Source organism: Heliangelus exortis, chromosome 3, assembly GCF_036169615.1.
Source record: "Heliangelus exortis chromosome 3, bHelExo1.hap1, whole genome shotgun sequence".
Lineage (NCBI taxonomy): Eukaryota > Metazoa > Chordata > Aves > Apodiformes > Trochilidae > Heliangelus > Heliangelus exortis.
The window spans coordinates 88,993,965-89,017,104 of NC_092424.1; the positions used below are offsets into that span (position 1 = coordinate 88,993,965).

At 40.8% G+C, this 23,140-nt stretch overlaps 1 protein-coding gene across 1 annotated transcript; it reads left to right on the forward strand.

The window, feature by feature from the left end:
* Positions 1 to 231: 231 nt before the first annotated feature.
* Positions 232 to 21,276, forward strand: LGSN (lengsin, lens protein with glutamine synthetase domain). Its single transcript, XM_071742492.1, has 3 exons — positions 232 to 1,312; positions 18,256 to 18,434; positions 19,794 to 21,276. The coding sequence occupies exons 1-3, from the start codon at positions 232 to 234 to the stop codon at positions 20,991 to 20,993; spliced, it is 2,460 nt and encodes an 819-aa protein (XP_071598593.1). The 3' UTR covers positions 20,994 to 21,276.
* The last annotated feature ends 1,864 nt before the right edge of the window (positions 21,277 to 23,140 follow it).

The window sequence follows — 23,140 nt, forward strand, 5'->3', positions numbered from 1 at the left end:
TCACATTTAAAGAGTACATGTTTGACAACATTTGACATGCTTCATAGTGTACAGTGTCTACTAAGTCTGCCTAACAACTACATTATGAAGTCATTTGCACAATTTTTGTAGTAAAACATATGAAAAAGAATTATGTGAGGTTTTTAAAAATCAAAATAGTGGAATCTGAGGGTCAGTAAGTGCCTACAGCAACCTCCATCAGTAAGATGTAATGGGAAGGCTACAAGGCAAATGCAGCTGGTGGTAGTATCCCCTTGCTGTGTTCTGTTTCATTCATGTATGTTATTTGGTTGTATATTTTATTACTGGTTACAGAACACATCTGAAAGTGACAGTGATGAAGTTGATGGCAACAATATATGTGGTTTCAGAAAGAAAAAGGGAGTCAAAGGTCCTACAAAGTACGTTTCTCCTTTAGAAAATGAGAAGATGGAGCTGTCACACACCACAAAAATCCCAGATTCTTGTCCCCTTCAAGCAACCACTGGTTGCCCAGAACCACCACCTGACGGGCCTCTTCAAAACCCATCTAGCTTTCCTACAGAACAAAAGGACACAGAGAGCTGTGACAGTCCCCACACTGGCAGCGATGTGAAAAAAGACATGTCTGGAGAAACACAAGATATCCAGGAAAATGCTGACACTGGGAAACGAAGCACAGGAAAAATACAGGAGGAAGTAGACACACCATCTAAAATGGAGCTGCCTGTGGGTGTGCAACCTGCAAGCAGAGCAGGGAAAGCTGGATGCATGAAAGCAGAAGGCAGGGGAGGTGTCAGCAAGAAGGCAGAGAATGAACAAGGGGAACAGGGGGAGATGGAGGAAAAGGATGTCACGTTTCACATGAGGACGCTGGGCTCCCTGCGTGGTGCTGTAACCATGCATGGAATCAGTACTGCAGAGTCCTTCACAGGGACACCTCCCATTTCTAAACAAAGTCTCCAAGGGCTGAAAAACCTGCTGAGTGAAGGTTCTTTGCCTGATTATGGGCCCAATCACAGTGGCAAGGCAAGTGGCCCTTTTTCCCAAAAAAGTTTGAAGCCCCATGAGAAAATAACTGACAAGCAAGGCCAAACCTTTACGACTTTCAGTCCTCATTTTGGAGAGGAGAATCGAAAGTACCACAGCTTCCACAAGGAAGGAATGGGGCAACAGAGCAAACCTCTCCTGGTCCTCAGCTGTGCTGGGTCTGATCAGCATCAACCAGCAGGAGACGACATGGATAAACTTATCCTGAGACTACCAGCAACTTCTACAAATGCAGAAAGCACATCTTCTGAGATCCAGTTTGACCACTCTGCAGGTAACGCTGGTAAGGATTTTTAAACATCACCTGCTGTCAAAGAAATTACTACTGTTGTTTTGTACAGTTGTTAAGCTGCAAACTTAAGTCAGAGCTAGAGCATGAGAGCTGGGTCCTGCAGTTTCTGTGTTATCAGGATGAATCAGAAGTTGTACTCTACATGTATATACTGGTGTTTGGAGGTTTGGTTTTTTTTTTTTTTGTTTTTTTTTTTAAAGTAAGGCATTTATGAAGCCCAGCTGCCTGTTAAAAACTGCCATGCAGACATGGTCATATATTTTTCACTGAAACTGAAACTGTTCCTCGTTTAAACTGAGCTCAGACAACATTTCTGGAAGATCTGATAAACATCGCAAAGCTCTGATTGTGTCTGGGCTTCTTCAAATTTCCTTTTTTGTTAACATTTCTGGGATTCTTCTGATTTCCTTTTGTTAATATTTCCAGTGGTGGAAATTACTCCCATTTAGGGGTGATGTTTTCAATTATCTGTCCTGTGAGAAGACTTGAATGCAAAACCATCCAATACCATCCAATACCATTTTTCTTCAGGGGAAGAAAAGCAAACGAGGCAGAGAACTTCCACTTACCTTAATGCTGTTCAATAAGTCTGTTTTGGAAGTGTTTATAGAGCCAATTAATTGCTACTAATACTGTAGTTTCTTTGAATCTGTAAATGCTATACTTTGGGACTAGTTGGATCAACAAACTGAAAGCTGCTATTAGCTATGATAATGTAAGGGCTTGGGCATTTCATTGTTTTGTGTATATTCCAGGAAGAACATAACCATCAATTTGCCAGCTGAATAGATATCAGAACAATAAGTTTCCAGGAGCATAAGAAAGTCTCAGATCATATTATCATCTTTTCAGGATAGCTATCTTACCCTCTGACACAGCTGGCTGATACAAGAATATGAATCTTACCTCTTCATTGACAAAACCCCCTTGCCTATCTTTAACTACTTAATAGAATGTAATGGTAGCAAATTCATACAACAACATTAAGTTACTCTGCTTTTTAAAGTCTCCATTTAGATGGGTAGAAATACTGCTATACATACTCCAAAACCAGACAATTTTATATATCAAATGTTAGCTACAGCAGGATTTCTCAGTAGACATATTGTCTTATCCCATTTGAACAACTCTGAACAAGATATCCATGAACATTAATAGCCCTAACTCTGGGCACTGCATAAAAAAGATAAACGTTTGAAAAGATATTTTATGTTCAAATCACTCTATTCATGTCTGTTAGAATAAAGAGGTTAGAGGATTATTTCTCAGCATACACTTGATGCTGTTCCCCTTCTAGATTACACTGTTTTTTGAATTGCTAGCAAAATGCATTTTCAAATTCAGATTACTACAATTTTCTCAGTTTCTCTAAAACCAGTAAATACATTTTAAAATGTCATAAAACCATTTGCAAGGCACAGGGAACTAATGAGATCAATTGTAGTTTCCACAGGGGGATTTCCAGCTGATATTAAGCCACTTAAAGTGGAGTGGCTAATCCAAGTTTATTATGTACTCAGAAGAGAAAAACATGCACTTTGTCTTCAAAAAGGTATTAGGGGTTGAGAAGAAACTGAACTGTAGAGGTGGGCAACTCTTTCCACTCACTGGTGAAGATGTCCCATGATGATTGGTTTAGGGTATTTGCCTAAAGCTACCTAGGGTTAATCCTACTCTGTATCACTGCAATAGAAATGACTGTAAGAGAATTACAGATTTAGTTCTACAGAACTAAATATGAAAGGAAGTGGGGATAAACTGATTTGTCTCATCAAAAACATGCCCAAACTCAAAAATTTCGAATTTCACAAGGTTTGGATTCTATTTGAATTTGACCAAACAAACTCCACTAGTAAACAGAATGCACAGAAATAATTCCTACTTAACTAGAAATGTATGTATTTGAAATTTAATTTCCATCTAATACCTTCAATAACCTAACTGAAGAGGTTAAAGAGAAGAAAGCTTAGATAACATTGTTTAGTCTTTAACAAGCCTTTGCACAAATAGGATTGCATTGCTTTCAGTGATAATTTACTAAGTTCAATAAGAGAAAACCCTAAGTATTTAATTGTATAGTTAAAATATAATCTTAAATTCTTTAGTTATCAAAGTTCCTGGGCAGAAGTCTTGGATCTAAACATAACTTGACACTTGAGTTATTCTGAAATACAAGCTCTTGTGTTCTGCAAGCTTTCAAATATTTGACTTTGTTCAAATCAGAAATTTTGACCCAAAATTTCTCCAAATATTCTATTGAAAAAATTACACATAAAGAAGTAAATTGTTCTTTTCCTCTCTTTTTTACTTTAATACAGAATACAAAGTAGGAGAGCATGGCTATGATGACATATACATGATTACTACAGAAACAGTGCCCAGTGTATTTATTTGGTCTCTTTGTTAAGCACCCTGCACATTTGGATCTCATGGCCAAAATAGCAATATACCTTATTCTAAAAGAACACAGTTCAGGGACAAACTCTAGAGGTCAGCAGTAGAAAGGCTGACTTGTAGCTGAGCTTTGGTGATTCAGTATAATCCAGAGGATTGAAATACATGAATGTTAGTTCCATGGTTAACATATCTCTTGAATAATATATGCATATATTTTTTCCAAAATTCATATTAGAAATTGGGGAAATATTACTGCATGTGCATTTTGTCCATTGCTTGTCAGCTCTTTTTATAAAAGTGTGTGGGCATGGGAAAAAAATAATAGAAAAGAAATAGACATGCAAGATATAAAAAATATTACTTGGACAGTGTCAGTGAAACTGGAGGTGAAGCTAAAGCTCTTTTAATTTAGTTAATAACCATGGAAAGATAGAAACTAACACATGTAGATAATAAGGCAAATACATGGACTGTACTATATTCATTTATAGGCTTTATTTGCACGAGTATCCCTACATGATAGCAATGCCTGCTTCTTAACAATGTGTGTTCAGCACCTGCATTCTTGAGAGACCAAGAGAGAGGCTTCCAAAAGAGTAAAAATTCAGATGATATTTTCTAGCACTTCATGGTATGTACATACACACACATGAATGCATGCATGTGCTATATGTATAATAAATATAGCGTAATTTGTAAGTATACTGACCTCTCTGAAGATCTTATTACATGCTGCTCTGAGTGCTAGTTAATTTTAGTATTTATACTATGGTAGTCATAGAGAAAGCCAAAGAAAATAGCTTTATTCAAGCAATGTGAAGTACCCACGGATGATGATACACCATCCCTTTTGTCACAGGGGACTGACAGAGTCAGGGACCTCATGTGGCTTCAGAAGCCACCTGCACTGTGTATGGCCAGAGAAGCCTGCCGAGCTGGATGCCACCTCACAGGCTTGAGAGACATCTCTCTCCTGGATCTTATGGGACAGCAGCACATTTAGGTGACTGTAGGTGGGCAAGATACTGGAATCAGGCTGTCACCTGAAGCTTCAAATTCCCTTTGTACATCTTGGTCTGTAACTGGGGACAAAAAGTTTTTTTTTTTCCAAATCTTCTTGAACGCAAACTTCAGAGCTGGGCCCTCTGAAACCTGAGCAGCTCCAGGAGAAGGTCTTCTCAACAGGGTTCATCTTCTTGAGCATACATAAAGTGAGCCCAGATAAATATGACCACTATTGGATCAGGAACTGTAGGAGTGAGAAGGATATTTCTGAAGAAAGAAAATGACTTAGCTATGCTGCAGGTATCAGTAGCTGCCTAGTGAATGTTGAAATTTCAAGTTCACAGAAGTCTTTAATACTCTAAGAATCACACGAAATAGTATGCAGATGCTGAACCCCAAAACTAAGTTCCTTTGCTAAGTCGCCATTTTAAAGAAAAGCTACTAACAGGTTATCTCACACTTATGACTGGAGTTCACCAGTCCAACAAGCAATTCCCTTTTTCATTAAATAAATAAACTCATTTTGTAATTCTTAGCTTATTCAAAGTTCTTATTTTTTGTGATAAGGTTGCTACATAGGACAATACCTGGTATTTAGGGACAGAACTATGAAAAAGAAGATTTTAATAAAAGAAATAGTCAGGATTTTTTTCTTTATTGAAATGAAAAAGTTTGCCCACACACTTTTAAGAGAAGCTGAATTCCCTTTGTGGTTTCAGTGTCCTCTGTGCTCACCTGAAAGAGGCAAGTCTGTCCCCACTGATTCTGCTCAGTCAGTGTGGTCAGTCTTAACAGGGGTAGGTTTGTGCTCAAGGTAATTCACATTCACTGTTTCTGCAGCCATTCCTGTTAAATAACTATGTCTTTGGGGATTACTTAGGTCTTTTTCACTTTCTACCCTTCTTTGCTTTGTATTTTACATACTTGTGCTGTTCTCATATCTCTCCTACAGTAAAAAAACAAAGCCATACTATTCCTTCCTGTCACGGTTTAACACTGGCCCGGCAGTTAAACCGAGTAACAGACGCTCTCTATTAATCTCTCTCTCCTCCCGGATAAGAAAGGAGAGAGAATAAGGGAGAGAGACTTATGGGTTGGAAACTAAACTACACAACTTTAATGAAACAGTAATGATAAATAGGAAAAATTAATAAATATATACAAATATACAAGAAAATGGATACCACATTCCTCCCCCCTTTCCCCCAATAGCTCTCACGTCACCACCGAGGCTGCAGGGCAGCTCTGGGAAAGTCCAGGCTGGACTCCTGGAGTCGGCAGCAGTCGGGAACTGGAGGCAGGAACACACAGATATGGGCTGGCACGGATCAGGACCACAGGCAGACAAACGGACGGGATCCTTCCAGGATGCCGGGGTGAAGGAAGGGAAGCAGGAAGGGCAGGAAGGGCAGGCAGCCGGAAGCTGGAAGCAGGAAATCTGGCTTGGCCCTCGTGATCCCTCAAATTTATACTGAGGATGACGTATATGGGATGGAATACTCTGTTTGGTCAATTCTGGCATCTATCTTGTCCGTTCCTCCCCAAAGGAGGGATGCAGGTGGGACCTCTTTATGTTTTCTTCAGAGCTGAGCAGTGTCCTTGGCTCTGCATACCAGTCTCTAGCAGTAACTATAAACATCAAGTGTTATCAGTCCTAGAAACACACACTGTCTGAGAAACTTGCTGTTAATTTCAGCAAGTGCAACTACTTACAGGAGACTTAGCTGAAAGCAAAAGTACAAGACAGAAAATCACCTTTATCCTGGCCCAAACCAGGACATTCCACCCCTTATTCCATACCATTTGCGTCATGCTCCAATCATTACTATCTCTTATCCCTAAACATATCTATACACAAATTATTACTACCTCTCTGTGCTAAAATTCACTAAGTAATGAGTCTATGATTGCTGATGCTCATCTATTGTAGCAGATTCTCAAAAGAAGGAGCAATTTTCACAGTTCATGTTCATGGTCCACAAGTTGTAGTTTGCAGATGTTAACTTCAAGGAAGTTACTGGGTGCCAGCCGATGGATCTAGTTCTGATTTCACCATCACAAAATCATCCTGAAAAACACTCATAGAACACTGTTAGTTTGTGCAACAACTCACATAACAGTAATTAAGGTGGGATACAAGTTCATGACTCCCAAAGAGTCCATGCATTACTGATTAAGCTAAACAAGCAGAAATTAGGAATTCTCACCTAGTGTTAGATTCCCTTGTGGTACACATTGTACTTCTCCATCTTTCATCATCACCCACCAAGTGTGTCCAGGCCCTTGAGCGAAAGCAACCCCACGAATGGGTTTGCCTTTGCCCGAGGCAGGATAAACCCAAACTGTTTTCCCTAGCAGGTTCTTTTCATGCACCACAGGCACTTTGTCCCCATCTACTGTGTGTAGAAGATCTGACTGAGCAGGACCAGCTCGATTGATGGAACCCCTGGTATTAACTAACCAGGTAGCTTTTGCCAAGTGTTTGTCCCAGTTTTTGAAAGTTCCACCACCCAGTGCCTTTAAGGTAGTTTTTAACAGTCCATTGTACCTTTCAATTTTACCTGAGGCTGGTGCATGATAGGGGATATGGTATATCCACTCAATACCATGTTCTTTAGCCCAGTTATTTATAAGACTATTTTTGAAATGAGTTCCATTATCTGACTCAATTCTTTCTGGTGTACCATGTCTCCACAAGACTTGTTTCTCTAGGCCCAGAATAGTGTTTCGGGCTGTGGCATGAGGCACAGGATATGTTTCCAGCCATCCTGTACTTGCCTCCACCATTGTAAGCACATAGCGCTTACCCTGGCGGGTTTGAGGCAGTGTGATGTAATCGACTTGCCAGGCCTCCCCATACCTATATTTTGACCACCTCCCTTCATACCACAGAGGTTTCAACCTTTTAGCTTGCTTAATTGCAGCACATATGTCACAATCGTGGATAACCTGCGCAATAGCGTCCAAAGATAAATCCACCCCTCGGTCACGAGCCCATCGATATGTTCCATCCCTGCCTTGATGACCTGAAGCATTATGGGCCCATTTGGCTAAAAACAGTTCACCTTTATGGTCCCAGTCCAGGTCTATTTGGAACACTTGAGCAGCTTCATCTGCTCGTTGGTTGTTTTGATGTTCCTCAGTAGCTCGATATGAAGGTACGTGGGCATCTACATGACGCACTTTTACATCAAGTTTCTCTAACCTAGCAGCAATGTCTTTCCACAGTTCAGCAGCCCAGATAGGTTTATCTCTACGTTGCCAGTTGTTTTGTTTCCACTGCTTTAACCAACCCCATAAGGCATTTGCTACCATCCATGAATCAGTATAGAGATAAAGTTTCGGCCACTTTTCTTGTTCAGCAATGTCCAAAGCCAATTGGATGGCTTTTACCTCTGCAAATTGACTTGATTCACCATCTCCTTCATCTGTTTTTGCAACTAGTCGTGTAGGATTCCATACAGCAGCTTTCCACCTTCGATGGCCTCCTACCAGACGACAGGATCCATCAGTGAAAAGAGCATATTGTTTTTCATCCTCTGGTAATTGGTCGTATGGTGGGGCTTCTTCAGCCCGTTTTACCACTTTTTCTGGTGGCATTCCAAAGTGTTTTCCTTCTGGCCAATGTGTTATTGCTTCTACAATTCCTGGACGATCAAGTCTTCCTATCCTAGCTCTCTGTGAGAGTAAAGCAATCCATTTACTCCAGGTAGCATCGGTAGCATGATGGGAAGATTCTCTACCTGTGTACATAAAACCCAGTACAGGTAATCGTGGCACCAGGAGGAGCTGTGCTTCAGTACCAATCACTTCTGAAGCAGCTCTAACTCCTTCGTATGCGGCCAGTATCTCTTTTTCAGTGGCTGTGTAGTTGGCTTCGGAGCCTTTGTAGTTTCGACCCCAAAATCCAAGAGGTCGGCCTCGAGTCTCTCCTGGAGCTTTCTGCCAGAGGCTCCATGTAGGACCATCACCTCCATCTCCGGTGTAAAGAACATTTTTGATGTCTGGCCCTGTTCGAATTGGTCCAAGGGCCATTGCCTGCACAATCTCCTGTTTAATACTCTCAAAAGCAGCTTGTTGTTCTGAGCCCCACTTAAAGTCTTTCTTCTTCCGAGTAACCTCGTAGAGAGGTTTCACGATCTGATTATAAAGAGGAATATGCATCCTCCAGAAACCAACAGTTCCTAAAAAGGACTGAGTTTCTTTTTTGGTAGTTGGTGGGGCCATAGCTGTTATTTTGTTAATCACATCCATTGGGATGTGGCGACGTCCATCTTGCCACTTAACTCCCAGAAACTGTATCTCTTGTGCAGGTCCCTTGACCTTGCTTCTTTTGATAGCAAAACCAGCCTCTAGAAGGATTTCAATTATCTTCTTACCCTTTTCGTAGACTTCCTTTGCTGTGTCACCCCACACAATGATGTCATCGATGTACTGTAGATGTTCTGGAGCTCCACCCTTTTCCAAGGTATCATGGATCAGTCCATGGCAGATGGTAGGACTGTGTTTCCACCCCTGGGGCAGTCGATTCCAAGTGTACTGGATACCTCTCCAGGTGAAAGCAAACTGTGCCCTGCATTCTGGTGCTATAGGGATAGCAAAAAATGCATTAGCAATGTCAATAGTAGCATACCACCTGGCTGCCTTTGACTCCAGCTCATACTGAAGTTCTAGCATGTCTGGCACAGCAGCACTTAGTGGTGGAGTAACCTCATTCAGGGCACGGTAGTCCACTGTCAGCCTCCACTCTCCATTAGGCTTTCTCACTGGCCATACAGGACTGTTGAAGGGTGAGTGAGTCTTGCTGATCACTCCTTGGCTCTCTAGTTGCCGGATCAGCTTGTGAATGGGGATCACAGCATCTCTGTTGACACGATATTGTCTTCGATGCACTACTGAAATAGCATTCGGCACCCGCTGGTTTATAGTTCTCAGCAAACCCACTACAAAGGATTTGTCTGAAAGGCCAAACAAAGCATGCAGCCATTCTCCATTCTCAGTCTTAATAGCTGCAGTACCAAAGGACCACCGGTACCCTTTCGGGTCCTCGAAATCACCTCCCATGAGGTAGTCTATGCCAAGGATGCACGGAGCATCTGGACCAGTCACTATCGGGTGCTTATGCCATTTTATTCCAGTGAGGCTCACATCAGCCTTCACAATAGTCAGTTCTTTGGATCCCCCTGTCACTCCAGAAATAGTGACAGATTCTGTCCCTTTTTGATTCGATGGCATTAGTGTGCACTGTGCACCAGTGTCCACCAAGGCTTTATACTTTTGTGGCTCTAATGTGCCAGGCCATCGAATCCACACAATCCAATAAATTCGGTTGTCCCTCTCCTCCACCTGGCTGGAGGCAGGGCACCTCTAAGCTTGAGCACATACAACATTGTCAGTATGTGCGTTACTGGAGTTTGCATCCCCAGTGCTCACACCTGATGTAGAGGGATCTTGAGTCACCAGCGTATTTGAATTGGGTAACTCCACACTGGAGACTTGAGCAGCCATCTTTTTAGAAGGACCTCCTTTTGCCTTCGTCAGCAACTTACGTACTTGCTCCTCTAGGACAGCAGTAGGTTTCTGATCCCACTTTTTCATGTCCTCTCCATGCTCACTCAGGAGTGACCATAAGATTCCTCTTACTGAATTCTGTTTCTCTCGATTCTGTCTCATAGGAGGGCGTCTCTTCTTAATGGCTGCAATGCGGGGTCCTCCGTCTGTCTGAGGGGAAAGGGGTGAATGCAGTTTCTCAGATTGTCTCTTTATAGCTGAGACCCAAGCCCGACGAGGAGCTGTGACAGCATCTTCACACTCTCGTACTGTTTTAATCACATCACCCACAGTTGCATCCACATCTGCAGGAACCCATAGCATTACTGATAGTGTGTGGTTAAAAGGTAGTGGTGCAGCATGCACAAACCTTTGCAGCATAGGTCTAGGGCACGGTACGTGATAAGGATCTTCAATGCCATCAGCATTATAGATCACGTCTCGTACAGCCAATTCCTCCAGATACTTGAGAGCTTTACCAAGCGTGGGTGCTTTGACCTGTGGGCAGTCTATTTCCTCTTTATAGGGATATCTCTCCCTTACAGCTGCCAAGAGTCGCTTCCATAGGCTGGTGGTTCCAGCCTTTTCCCCAAATGCCCGATCAATACCTGCCTCTCTGGCCAGGGATCCCAACTGTCTGGCTTCCCTCTGAGTTAATGTTATGGTAGCAGCCCCGTCCGTCCAGCATCGGAGTAACCAAGAGAGAAGTGGTTCACCTGGAAATCGGCTGTAGTCTTTTCTCAGAGTACGCAAGTCTCTCATGGAATAGGACTGAACAGATTCTGAGTCTGAGTCCTCAGCTGACTCTGCTTTAGAGTCTCTTCTAGCTGCTCTACGAGGAGAGGCAGTATCCTCTATTTCCTCTATCACCTGGTCGTCTTGTTCAGACTTGGAAGGGTTAAGGCTCATTTCTGATTTCCATTGTTTTCCTTTTCTCCTAGTTACAGGGTCAACCAGTAACTGTGTGGGCTGAGGGGGAGAAGCTGTGGTATCTGCAGCAGTAGCCGCAGCAGGGCTCGTTTTCTGAGCAGCAGCAGTGTCTGTGGGGGTAGAGACAGCAGCTGCAGCTGTAGCAGAAACACTGGCGATGCTGGCCGGCCTTATCTGAGTTGTGCCCTTGTGTGAGGGGGGGCGAGAAGCGGCAGGAGTGGGGGTGCTCTCTTTATGAGGTGTGCTCGTTCCCCTAGTTGTAGTTGTCTTATTCCTCACCAACATATGATAGCACATGAAAATATTCACAGACACCTGAACAACAATGGCTGCAAGAATCAGGAGGCTCAAAACTATAACAAGCATAATGCCATTTTGACAAGAATCCACTGAACTCAGCCCAAGAGAGGTATATTTCCTCAAAAGAGGGCTGAAAATGTAATTACTAACAAAGTTCTTAATCCTTGTATGAAACACCACTGTACCATGCACCATGATATACATCAATATTGAGGACCATATTGCAACGATGGTTCTAAAGCAGCTCTTACGAAAGAAAAACCACATATTAACAGCAATTCCAGCTGCAAATAAACAGATTGCATACCCTAAATACCAAAGGTAAGGCATGATTGGTTTAATCTCCAACCCTGTGAAATTTCCAAAGGAAAAGGTCTGATTCCCACTCAACAAAGCCATTCTTCGACTGGAGTTGGAATTGAAACTATTCAGGCAAATTAGTCAAAATTTGAACTGGACTCGAGCCAATTAGCTCGGGCCCCACGTTGGGCGCCAATAAATCTGTCACGGTTTAACACTGGCCCGGCAATTAAACCGAGTAACAGACGCTCTCTATTAATCTCTCTCTCCTCCCGGATAAGAAAGGAGAGAGAATAAGGGAGAGAGACTTATGGGTTGGAAACTAAACTACACAACTTTAATGAAACAGTAATGATAAATAGGAAAAATTAATAAATATATACAAATATACAAGAAAATGGATACCACATTCCTCCCCCCTTTCCCCCAATAGCTCTCACGTCACCACCGAGGCTGCAGGGCAGCTCTGGGAAAGTCCAGGCTGGACTCCTGGAGTCGGCAGCAGTCGGGAACTGGAGGCAGGAACACACAGATATGGGCTGGCACGGATCAGGACCACAGGCAGACAAACGGACGGGATCCTTCCAGGATGCCGGGGTGAAGGAAGGGAAGCAGGAAGGGCAGGAAGGGCAGGCAGCCGGAAGCTGGAAGCAGGAAATCTGGCTTGGCCCTCGTGATCCCTCAAATTTATACTGAGGATGACGTATATGGGATGGAATACTCTGTTTGGTCAATTCTGGCATCTATCTTGTCCGTTCCTCCCCAAAGGAGGGATGCAGGTGGGACCTCTTTATGTTTTCTTCAGAGCTGAGCAGTGTCCTTGGCTCTGCATACCAGTCTCTAGCAGTAACTATAAACATCAAGTGTTATCAGTCCTAGAAACACACACTGTCTGAGAAACTTGCTGTTAATTTCAGCAAGTGCAACTACTTACAGGAGACTTAGCTGAAAGCAAAAGTACAAGACAGAAAATCACCTTTATCCTGGCCCAAACCAGGACACTTCCTCATGCCTTAACTTCACTTCAAGAAACTTTGTAATATTTCTCTTTTTGGAGCTCAACTTGAACAGAGCAGTGTTGAAGCTCAGCTCCTTTCTAAACCTTCTGATTACCTTTTCTTTCTGTTGAACAAACTGTCATATTTTCTGTTTCTTTCTTTCCTTTTTCCCTCTGAACCGAGCTTGCTAAATTTTTTTCCCTCACAAATTCTAAGAGCAGCTCTTTTCCTTTAAAGCAAACAAAAATGCCCAAGTCCTTTATTTTACATACCAATGGCTGAAATCTTCCTGCTCTCTGGCTCTGTATCATTTCCCATTTTTGCCCTCAATCTCTACAAACCAAAAATGCTCAGACAGCAATCCTTCCTTTCTTTCTGATCAATTTTGTTCTCTTTCAGGTGAGATCCAACTCATCTGACTCTGGCACCTGTAGTAGGCCAGTCATTCTGTGACTCTATGACAGTAGGAGGTGTATTAAGACAGTAATTCTTCCCACCCAGTGGAAATGTTTGCCTTCTGCTGGTAATAGTGAAAGGTTGCCAGAACAATTACTTTAAACCCCGAGTAAGTGAAATGCATTCTCTGCTTGAGCTTTCTGCCAGCTACGTCTCCTTCTACACCATTTTCATGAACAGTGTAGTCCTTACCTGCAGGACTGCACAAAATCATCTCTTCCCTAACTAACCTTGCTTCCTACGTAACTTGGTGCTCTCACTTGTTCTTGATTGTTTTTAATTAGGTGAAACATTTTTAGACCAGAAAGGGCTATCTAGTTTACTATAGTTCATCCCTCAGTTCATGGGATTTTGCTCAGTGATTTCTTACTTAAAATCAAATTTTCTGTTTGAACGTGAAGAAAGATGTACAACTCTATATCCATCCTATTTAGGATTATTAGTTAGGTACTTCCAATGGGTATTACTGACATTAATTTTTTGTTCATCCACCTGCACATTTTGTTTTCAAATCCTCTTGAAATCCTCTTTCAAATCCTCTTGCCTAAGTGGAATATATTCTAACCTTTCAATAAAACTGTGATAATTTTCTCATTTAATACAAAAGTGCCACTTTTATAAGACACCCTGGAAGACAGAAAAAATGGGTGATATTTATTTTATCTTTTATCTACTGAGAACCAAAATCTCACTTTGTATTTGACTCTTGATGATGTAGGTCTCCTGGAAGCTGTGTCATACTGTTATGTAGTTTGGAAAGAACAATTCATGGATGACCGAAGCTGTTCATTGGTCTTTAAATTATCTATAAACTCATGAAAAAGTTCTAAGCTTTTCTGTGGTCAGATCAGTAAAAAAGCCTGCTTATCATTAGGATTAAAAAAAAAAAAAAAAAAAAAAAAGCAGACCATCAGGAGACAAAGAAACAGACATAAAAAACCCCATTTAAAGTATCAATATCAAACAGATCAGGGAAATATTACTGTCTCCTGTGCTTTGATAAGTTTCTGGTATGTTTACGTACTTATTGCCCTCCTGTAGATCTTGTAGGGGAGCAAAAATAAGTGGTAGGAAGCAAATTTTGATAGACTTAGAGAACAAATAAAAAACTTTACTAATCTATCAGTAAACATTTTTGATGAAACTATTTTTGAGTAATAAAGACACAGAGTTTTCAACTGTAAATGCTTCTGATCATTCTTCATATCAATAGTACTCTTCAAATGTAACCCAGCACTCATTTCTATTTACCATATTAAAAACTAGAGGAAAACAGAAAAGAGAAACTTTAAATACTAGCAACAAGAATGATGTCTAGCACAGGAAAAGCTTTGATGTGAGGTTTGAGAAATAGAGACTGTTAATGTTTGAAGACAAACATGAGAACAGTAACATAACAGCTCATAAATACACAAAGCAGAATCCTGTAAAGATGGGCAGACATATTTAAATTAGTACTGACAGGAATTTCCGTAGGGTTTAGAGAGTATAGATGTGGGATTACCCTGAAGGACATATTGTCAGTGGATATCATCAACACATTTGTTTTATAAACAGGGCTAATATTCACATAGCACTTTACAGCACCCTGTGTTAGATTTCTAAGTATGAAGAAGAAATTAAGAGGATGAAGGGATTGAGTCTTCCCTTAGTAAATTTGCAGATGACTCCAATTGATCTGGACAGGCTGGGTTGATGGGCTGAGGCCAGTGGTACGAAGTTCAAGCAGACCAAGTGCAGGGCCCTACACTTTGGCCACAATAACCCCACGCAGCACTACAGACTGGAGGAAGAGTGGCTGGAGAGCAGCCCGGCAGAGAGGGACCTGGGAGTACTGGTTGCCAACTGGTTGAACATGAGCCAGCAGTGTGCCCAGGTGCCCCGGAAGGCCAATGGCATCCTGGCTTGTATCAGCAATAGTGTGGCCAGCCAATCTTGGGCTGTTATTCTCCCCCTGTACTCAGCTCTGGTCAGGCTTCACCATGAGTCCTGTGTCCAGTATTGGGCCGCTCACTTCAAGAAGGACATTGAGGTGCTGGAGCAGGCCCAGAGGAGAGCAACAAGGCCAGACCAAGGGACTGGAGGGAAAGTCTTATGAGGAGAGGCTGAGGGAGCTGGGGTTGTTTAGCCTGGAGAAGAAGAGACTCAGAGGAGACCTTATCGCTCTCTACAACTCCCTGAAGGAAATCTGTAGTCAGGTGGGTGTCAGGCTCTTCTCCCTTGTGACAGGATGAGAGGGCATGGCCTGAAGCTGTGCCAGGGGAGGTTTAGGTTGGATATTAGGAAGCACTTCCTCACAGAAAGGGTGATCAGGCATTGGAATAGACTACCCAGGGAAGTGGTGGAGTCACCATCCCTGGAGGTGTTTAAGGACAGACTGGATGTGGCACTGACTGCCATGGTCTAGCCGATGCAGTGGTGTTAGGTCACAGGTGGGCTTCACCATCTCAGAGGTCTTTCCCAGCCTCAGTGATTCTGTGATTCTGTAATAACTCTTCTTGTTCTTCTAAGCACAGGACCACCTTTTTTTAGTGAGGAACTGGAACACTGATTCTCTTTAGACAGATAATTTTGCAAAGAACACATTGCCTTTTCTGTTAATAGCTGGTACCAAACACAGCCCGACAGTGATGAAACACAGCCTTGACTGGTACAGCAGTTCCTACACTTGCAAGGGGTTTTATTTCCCTGCCTCTCTGAGACCATAACAGGTGCCACAGCAAGCTCAGGGACATGCACTCTGATGTTGTGTGGATTCAGGCATGACCAGAACCCACCTCAGAGGGCAGGAGGATGTGCAGCAGCTACATGGCTGCAGCAAGGTCATTTCAGGAGGGACCATACCTGGCACAGCTGAACACAGAGTGGGAGGAAGAAACTGAAGGAGAACTGATGGAAATATGTCTCTTTCTCTGGCGTATGGTTTGTACCTGTAGTCTACTGTCTGGTGTCTGTTGTAATTGCTTTATATTACATCCTGTTCCTCAGTGAAGAGTTTCCAAGATTAATACATTCATTATGTCAGTCTGTTCCTGTCATTGTCAAGTCCCCTGGCAACATGTAGCACATTCTTTTTGTTTCATCAGTTTCACCCAGTCACCTTTTACAGATCTGAGATATTATTTGCTTTAGTTTGGGTGTGATTTAATAAAGGAGCATGAGGAAATATCTTTTTGCACAAGCAGATAATGATGGATTGATCTGGGACGTGCATTTTCTTCCATCATGGCACTTTCCTGTTGTTTGATATCTGCTGCTTGATGTCAGCTTCCCTCAGCAATCTGAACTATTTCAGTATTAATGAATCTAAGAATTTCTTCTCTTAGAAATACCATTAATATAAATTGTAGGGTTTTTTTTTTGGTAATATTTTTAGTTTTTTGTTATTAATCTTTTTAAATATGTGACGAGAATTTTATACTTTTTGAAATATTGTACTAGTTACAAAAGAAACATGAATAATGCTAATTGTTTCTCAACTTAAATGGGTAATTTAAATGGGAAATGCAGATAGAACCATAGAAAAACAAACATAAAGTGTTTTTCCATGTACGATTGATTTGATACAGCTATTTAAGGATTTGTATGTACCATTCTGCTTTAAGAGAGACAGCCAGTTTGGATTTATATTTAATTTTAAAAAGGACATTCTGAACCAGAATCTGAGCATCTTGTGAAATCCACATACATTTCCATCAGTAGATTTTCTGAAATTAAAATAAAGATGCCATTGTTTCTAGAGGCCCAGAGAACTAGAGAAATACTTATACTCATGAACACAATCCTGATTTATAAGAATGTAGGAATTTTAGACTGTGTATTTAAATCAATTAGTCTATTATTTCTAACCTTTTGATTTTTACTCTATGTTCTTGTAGACTCTTGTCTACAAAACTTAAAGTTTTGGTTTGCGCTTTCACCTGTTATTCCTTTGGGACCACTGATTTTACTTAACCTTTTCTTACTTAACTGACCTAAAGTATCCTTGTTGATTCCTTCCCATCTGAAGCTGGAGGATGCGCCAGTAACTGCCAAAGGTTTCAGGAAGTCTGGATGGATTTGGTGCCTTCTCATGGAATGATCAGACTTAGGAGAGGTCAAAAAGATGTGTTTTTGCCTTCTGGCTACAGCTAAAGGAGATACACTCCAGTCTGGGTAGTTTGCTGCTGGAGAGATTGGGAATACTCCCACAAGCCTTCATAGTGCCTTAGCATAAAGCTTTTAACTTCCACTGGAAGGGTAGTGATGAATGCTTGCTGTTGCTGGTTGTCCACTCTGGATCTGAAAGGTCTGCAAAAAGTCATCTTCTGCAGTTCAACTCGAATAATAAAAATAATTACCCAAAGGCAGGCTGAGAAATTGATAAGTTACTACTTCTCTGCTCTGTTACAGAAGTTATACATAGATGCTACTGCTTTTGTATCAAGAAGTTTATACAGTTCTACAGGTACTCTAATAAACTTAAGAAAAAAACCTGTAACAGGAAGTGCATAAACTTGTCCTGAAAGTCTGCTGCCTGTGGTGAAGACTACAGACCTCTACAGGAGGTCTGGAGAAAGGTTTAGTTAAAGACGATCACACTATTTATCATATTTCTGTATCCATGCACTTTTCAAAGGCATCGAAGAAATATAGCATCTGAATACTATCAGCTTTCAGTGGGAAATAGATATCCAGCTGCTATCTGTGCTCCTAAAATACCGAACAAAACAACTTAGGTACCCTTCAGAAATTCCTGGTTTTATCATGTGATTCCCCTGTGTTTTCTTATCAACATCAAAAAACATTTAAGCTATAGACAGTTCTCAAAAAAACAGAGGTTTTATACAGATCCTCTATTTACACAATAAATTGTGTATTTATCACAAAAATATTTTATGATCCGTATCTTTTTTTGTGTGCATGTTGGAGTTTCCCACTACTGAACCTTTTAGGAGAGCAGCCTGTATTCCACCATTCGTTATTCCATTTGACATGATCATTCCTCTTCACTTTTAGCATCCAGCAGAGAGCCTGATGTAAACGGCCTCGGAAGTCCATCTCTCCTTCACCTCTTCTCTCATATTGAATTTATTAAGCAGCAGATGGCCAGGGACAACGTACAGTTTGTCAGATTTGAATCAATAGACCTCCACGGTGTGTCAAGATCAAAGAATATTCCTTCTCGCTTTTTTCATGTAAGTTTTCTGTTTATAGATGCACTTGTATGTGTTTTTCTGTGCTTTTTTTCATCACTGCAATGATCTATTCCTCTGTTCCTCTAGACAGTAATCTAATTAAATAAGGCTAGTAATTCTAGCCTTAGAGTTCAGTTCTGTGAACTTATAATAATCTCTTCTCTCAGAATTATCTTTTCAGGCTCAATGCATTACAAAGGTTTTGTTTTACAGAACATCAGTAAATTGTAAAAAGAAAGAAGTAAACACTAAAAGAAAGAAAATGACTGAATGAAAATCGCTTGCTATGGCAAGCAGCAAATGTCTAGATCAGCTTGTTAACATCTGAACAACTTGGACATTTGCATGACAGCCTAAATGTCTGAATGCTAAAAAATGTGTATGAGTACACACGTATACACATAGTGACTGAGAGTAATTGCCCATTTTCTTTTTTAACTTTTTTGGGGTAGGGTGGAAAGATAGGACAGGGTAATCACCTTCAACAACATTTTAGCTTGAAATGGACAGTTTAGACATACTGAAGCAGTATTCACCATGCTTCATACTTTTGGTTATGGGAAAATTGCTACCACTGGACTGCCACCTACTTAAGGCAGATTTTATTTCTTTATTTTTTTAAGAGAAGCCACCATATGCTGTTTGAAGTATTTCAACAATTTTCTATCTGGACTGGCAAAATTTTGTTTTTTACACCTCTGAGCTTGCCCCTTTCTAGGCTTGTTCTGCCTCCTCACTCAGATGGTAATCCTTTATCTTAGAAAAATACAGGTTAGGTGTGAACATGAGCCAAATTTCACTTGACAGAATTTGGCAGAATGGCAGTTTTCATCAGCTAGTGGTTTGAATTTAAGAAAAGTTGAAAAGGTGCTTGTTTGCAGATGATGCTTCCTTGAGTTCCTATCTACATGTAATTTGCATAAGCTGAAATTCTCTGTTCAAATGTAGAAGGAAGTATGTAAAAGGAAATGCTCAGAGGATATGGAAGCTTAGTGGAGTAGCTATAGATAGATGTTTGACTTGCAAAATTTGCACCTAATTGGTGATGTCTATAATTGTAGAAAGACCATACAAGGTAAGTGTTGAACATTTTTGTTTTAGTTTTTTATGGAAAGTTTCAAAATGTTCATTGGGATACTTGATGCCAGAGTTTTCATACCAATCCTGTAAAAAGTTGTTATGCTTCATAATGACACTGTAACTGGCTTTTGCCCACTGCTTTAGTTAGTGATCACTGCATATAAATGTTCTTTTAGGAAATATACTATTATTCTTACTGAGAAACTGAATTTTACATACATAAAAATACTGTTGAGATGTTTTCTCATTTCATAATCTGTCATTTTGCTCTGTATTCAGGAAAAAGCAATTAACGGTGTTGCCATGCCCAGAAGTTACCTTGAGCTGACCCTGAACCCTAAAGATAATGAACTAGATTACATAAATGCAAGCAATTTTAATTGTGACATAATCCTGAACCCTGACTTATCAACGTTTCGAATACTCCCTTGGACTGAGCAGACTGCAAGAGTGATATGTGATTCTTTCACCATCCTGGGCAATCCACTAATGACCTCACCGAGGCACATTGCCAAGAAACAGCTGCACCAGCTTCAGGACAATGGTTTTTCTCTGCACTCTGCCTTCACATATGAATTTTGTATTTATGGCATTACTGAGATTGTAAATTCAAAGACAATATCCTTTCCTGCAGCCACGATACTAAATAACCATGACCAGACTTTCATTCAGGAGCTCATTGAAGGAATGTATTATGCTGGTGCCAACATTGAAAGCTTTTCTTCTTCCACTGGGCCTGGGCAAATGGAGATTACATTTCATCCAGAGTTTGGCATAGATGCTGCTGACAGTGCCTTCACATTTAGAACAGGCATTAAAGAGGTGGCTAAGAAATATAACTACATTGCTAGCTTTTTCTCAGAGTCGGGATTCTACAATTCAGGGGCTCTGTCACATAGCCTGTGGGATGTCAATGGCCAGAAGAATTTGTTTTCTGCTGGTTATGGAGTTGAGGAGCTCTCAGATATTGGAAAATATTGGATATCGGGTCTCTTGGCACACACAGCAGCTATTAGCTGTTTGATGGCTCCTACCACCAGCTGCCGCAAGCCTTATTCTAAATACAGTAAAGAATCAAAAGAGACTGTAAATGCAAAATGGGGATATAATGACAACAGCTGTGCCTTTAATGTCAAATGTCATGGTGGAAAAGGCACTCAAATAGAGAATAAATTAAGTTCTGCTACAGCTAACCCCTACCTGGTACTTGCTGCTACTATTGCTGCGGGTCTAGATGGAGTGAAGAGAGAACTTAGGTATGATGATATGCTCCAAGATGAAAATCACACTGCTGATCTCAAACATTCATCAGTCCCTCTGAAGCTAGAAGATGCTCTTGTGGCACTCGAGAAAGATCAATGCATTAAGGAAGCCTTAGGTGAAAGTTTTATCCGATACTTTGTTGCCATGAAACATTATGAGTTAGAAACTGAAGAAATGGATAGCGAAAGGAATAAATGCCTGGGATATTTTATTTAGAAGGTGCACTCTTCTGCAGTGATGTGGTGTAAATGCATACAGTGAGTGGCTAAGAATCCTGAAATTAGTAAGTGTATTCAAAACTGTTTTAATGCTTCAGGATTTCCCCCCCCCCCTTTGTATAGTACATGGTGATTGCATTTATCAGCAACGCTGATAGTCAAGAAATAACAGGTGTTTTTTTTTTAACATGGAACAGATCTGCTGATGAAAAGAAGGTGAAATGGAAAAGAGCAACTTTACAACTGTACTAGGACTGTACAATGTCCATAAAAGTAGGTATAATGGGGTCAGTGGAGCGGGGCAGGAGGACTAAGGAAAGGGGGGAATTCTTGTTCAGTGTAATTACGGCATTTCTCCCAGCCTCACTTGAGTAGCTGAAGGGTTGTTAAACCAGAATTATTTGATTTTGATTTAAAACTTAGGGTAGAATGATGAACATCGTAGAGAGGGGAGGCAAAGGACTGAGGCCACAGAACCTGAGAAGTGGGAATCAATATCTTAATGGGCATAACATGTCTTAATGTCTTAACATAAAAAGACAGGAGGGATCATAAAATAATCTGTACATCAGGAATTCTGCCACTGAATGAAGTTTGCAAGAATTATAGTGGATAATGATACTAAAACAAATCAAATGGTGGCTTGAAGAGGGAATGATTCATAGAAAGCCAGGAGTGTAATTATTACACAATTAAAAATGAGCTGGTCTGATGTTTGATTTGATAGTTAATAGGTTTCTTCAGAGTTGAATGGTAAATGAGGAGTAAAAGGGCAAAGAAGCAAGAGAATTAAGATCTTAATTGGGAAAGCCTTTATTGGGAGACTTCGTGTTATCAAGGATGAAGATTATTATGAAGATAGGAAGAAAAAGAGTAGGTTAATTCCAGAAAAAACAAGACGTGAATTCAGATACTGGAAGATAGGGGTTAAAGCAGAGGAAGAGAAGATCCATCCTAAAATTAGAAATAGCAGCTGATGTAAATGACATGATGTGGGTTTTAGATTTGCTCTGGTTTTGTTACTGTTGCCACTGTCATCCTTTATTACTGAAGATAATAATGGTTTCATACCTCTCCTCCACACTAACAGTGATTTCTGATGTTCTTTATCTTGTCAGAATATTTTGATCTCTATGTAGTGAGTGAACATGTTCAGTTATCAGTGGAGTGAAAACAAGATCAGTCAGCACCTCTGTCCACTTGCAGAACTACAAGGTGTGAGCAGAAATGTGCTAGTTCCCTACTGATGGGATCTTCCACTCTTCCCTTACAGAGTGTTGTACTTGAAATTTATCACCTGGTATACCAAAACTTTGTGCAACTCCAAAGAAGAAATAACTTTATACTCAGGTAAAAAAAAAGGAAATAAACAATGCTAGGAAACACAAATGCATTCCTTTGTCTCAGTCGGTGATTGGTGGCTGGATTTGCTTCTCTCCTTACTCACCTGACACATTTTTTTGATCATTGCTCTCTATTTCACTGCTCCAAGCTGATTTGCTTTGGCAGGTCTAGTCTTGCATTTAAGCAGAGCTTCCCATTCTAAAAAAATGCTTTCCTTCTGCTCTCCTAGTAGTTCTTTAGGCACTTGAGAAATCTGTCTTCTGACTTGTCTTCTGTCTTGTCTTTCTGATTATTTCCTACTGTCACCTTCACAAGCTCTTGGCAGAAAACACTCATAGAAACACATTTCTGGCTCAGACAGCTTACTTACCATACTCATTACTTAGTTCCAACAGTCACAGAGGTTAATAGCTCTTCCTCCTTCATCTGGAAAGGCTGTAATAAAGCACCATACTGCATGTATGATGTGTTTTAATGTGATGGGATTTCTTGTATGGTGGTAAATATACTGGCTAGGCAAAGTTGTATCAGAAATTACTATGAAATATCTTGAGATTCTGCATCCATAATGATCTTAATTTTAAAGTTTGTCTAGAAGTTGAATTTGAAATAGAAACAAATTCCCACAGAGGAGTTTCTAAAATCCAATTTCAAATCTGTACCTGCTTTCCACAAATTACTCTCTAAAAATGAAGAACATTAAACAAAATACAAGTGAAATCAACCTTCTCCATGAAATACCTTATAAAATGGAGTTACCGAGCTGTTTCATTTCTTCTGGGACTCGGGAAGCTATCCTGG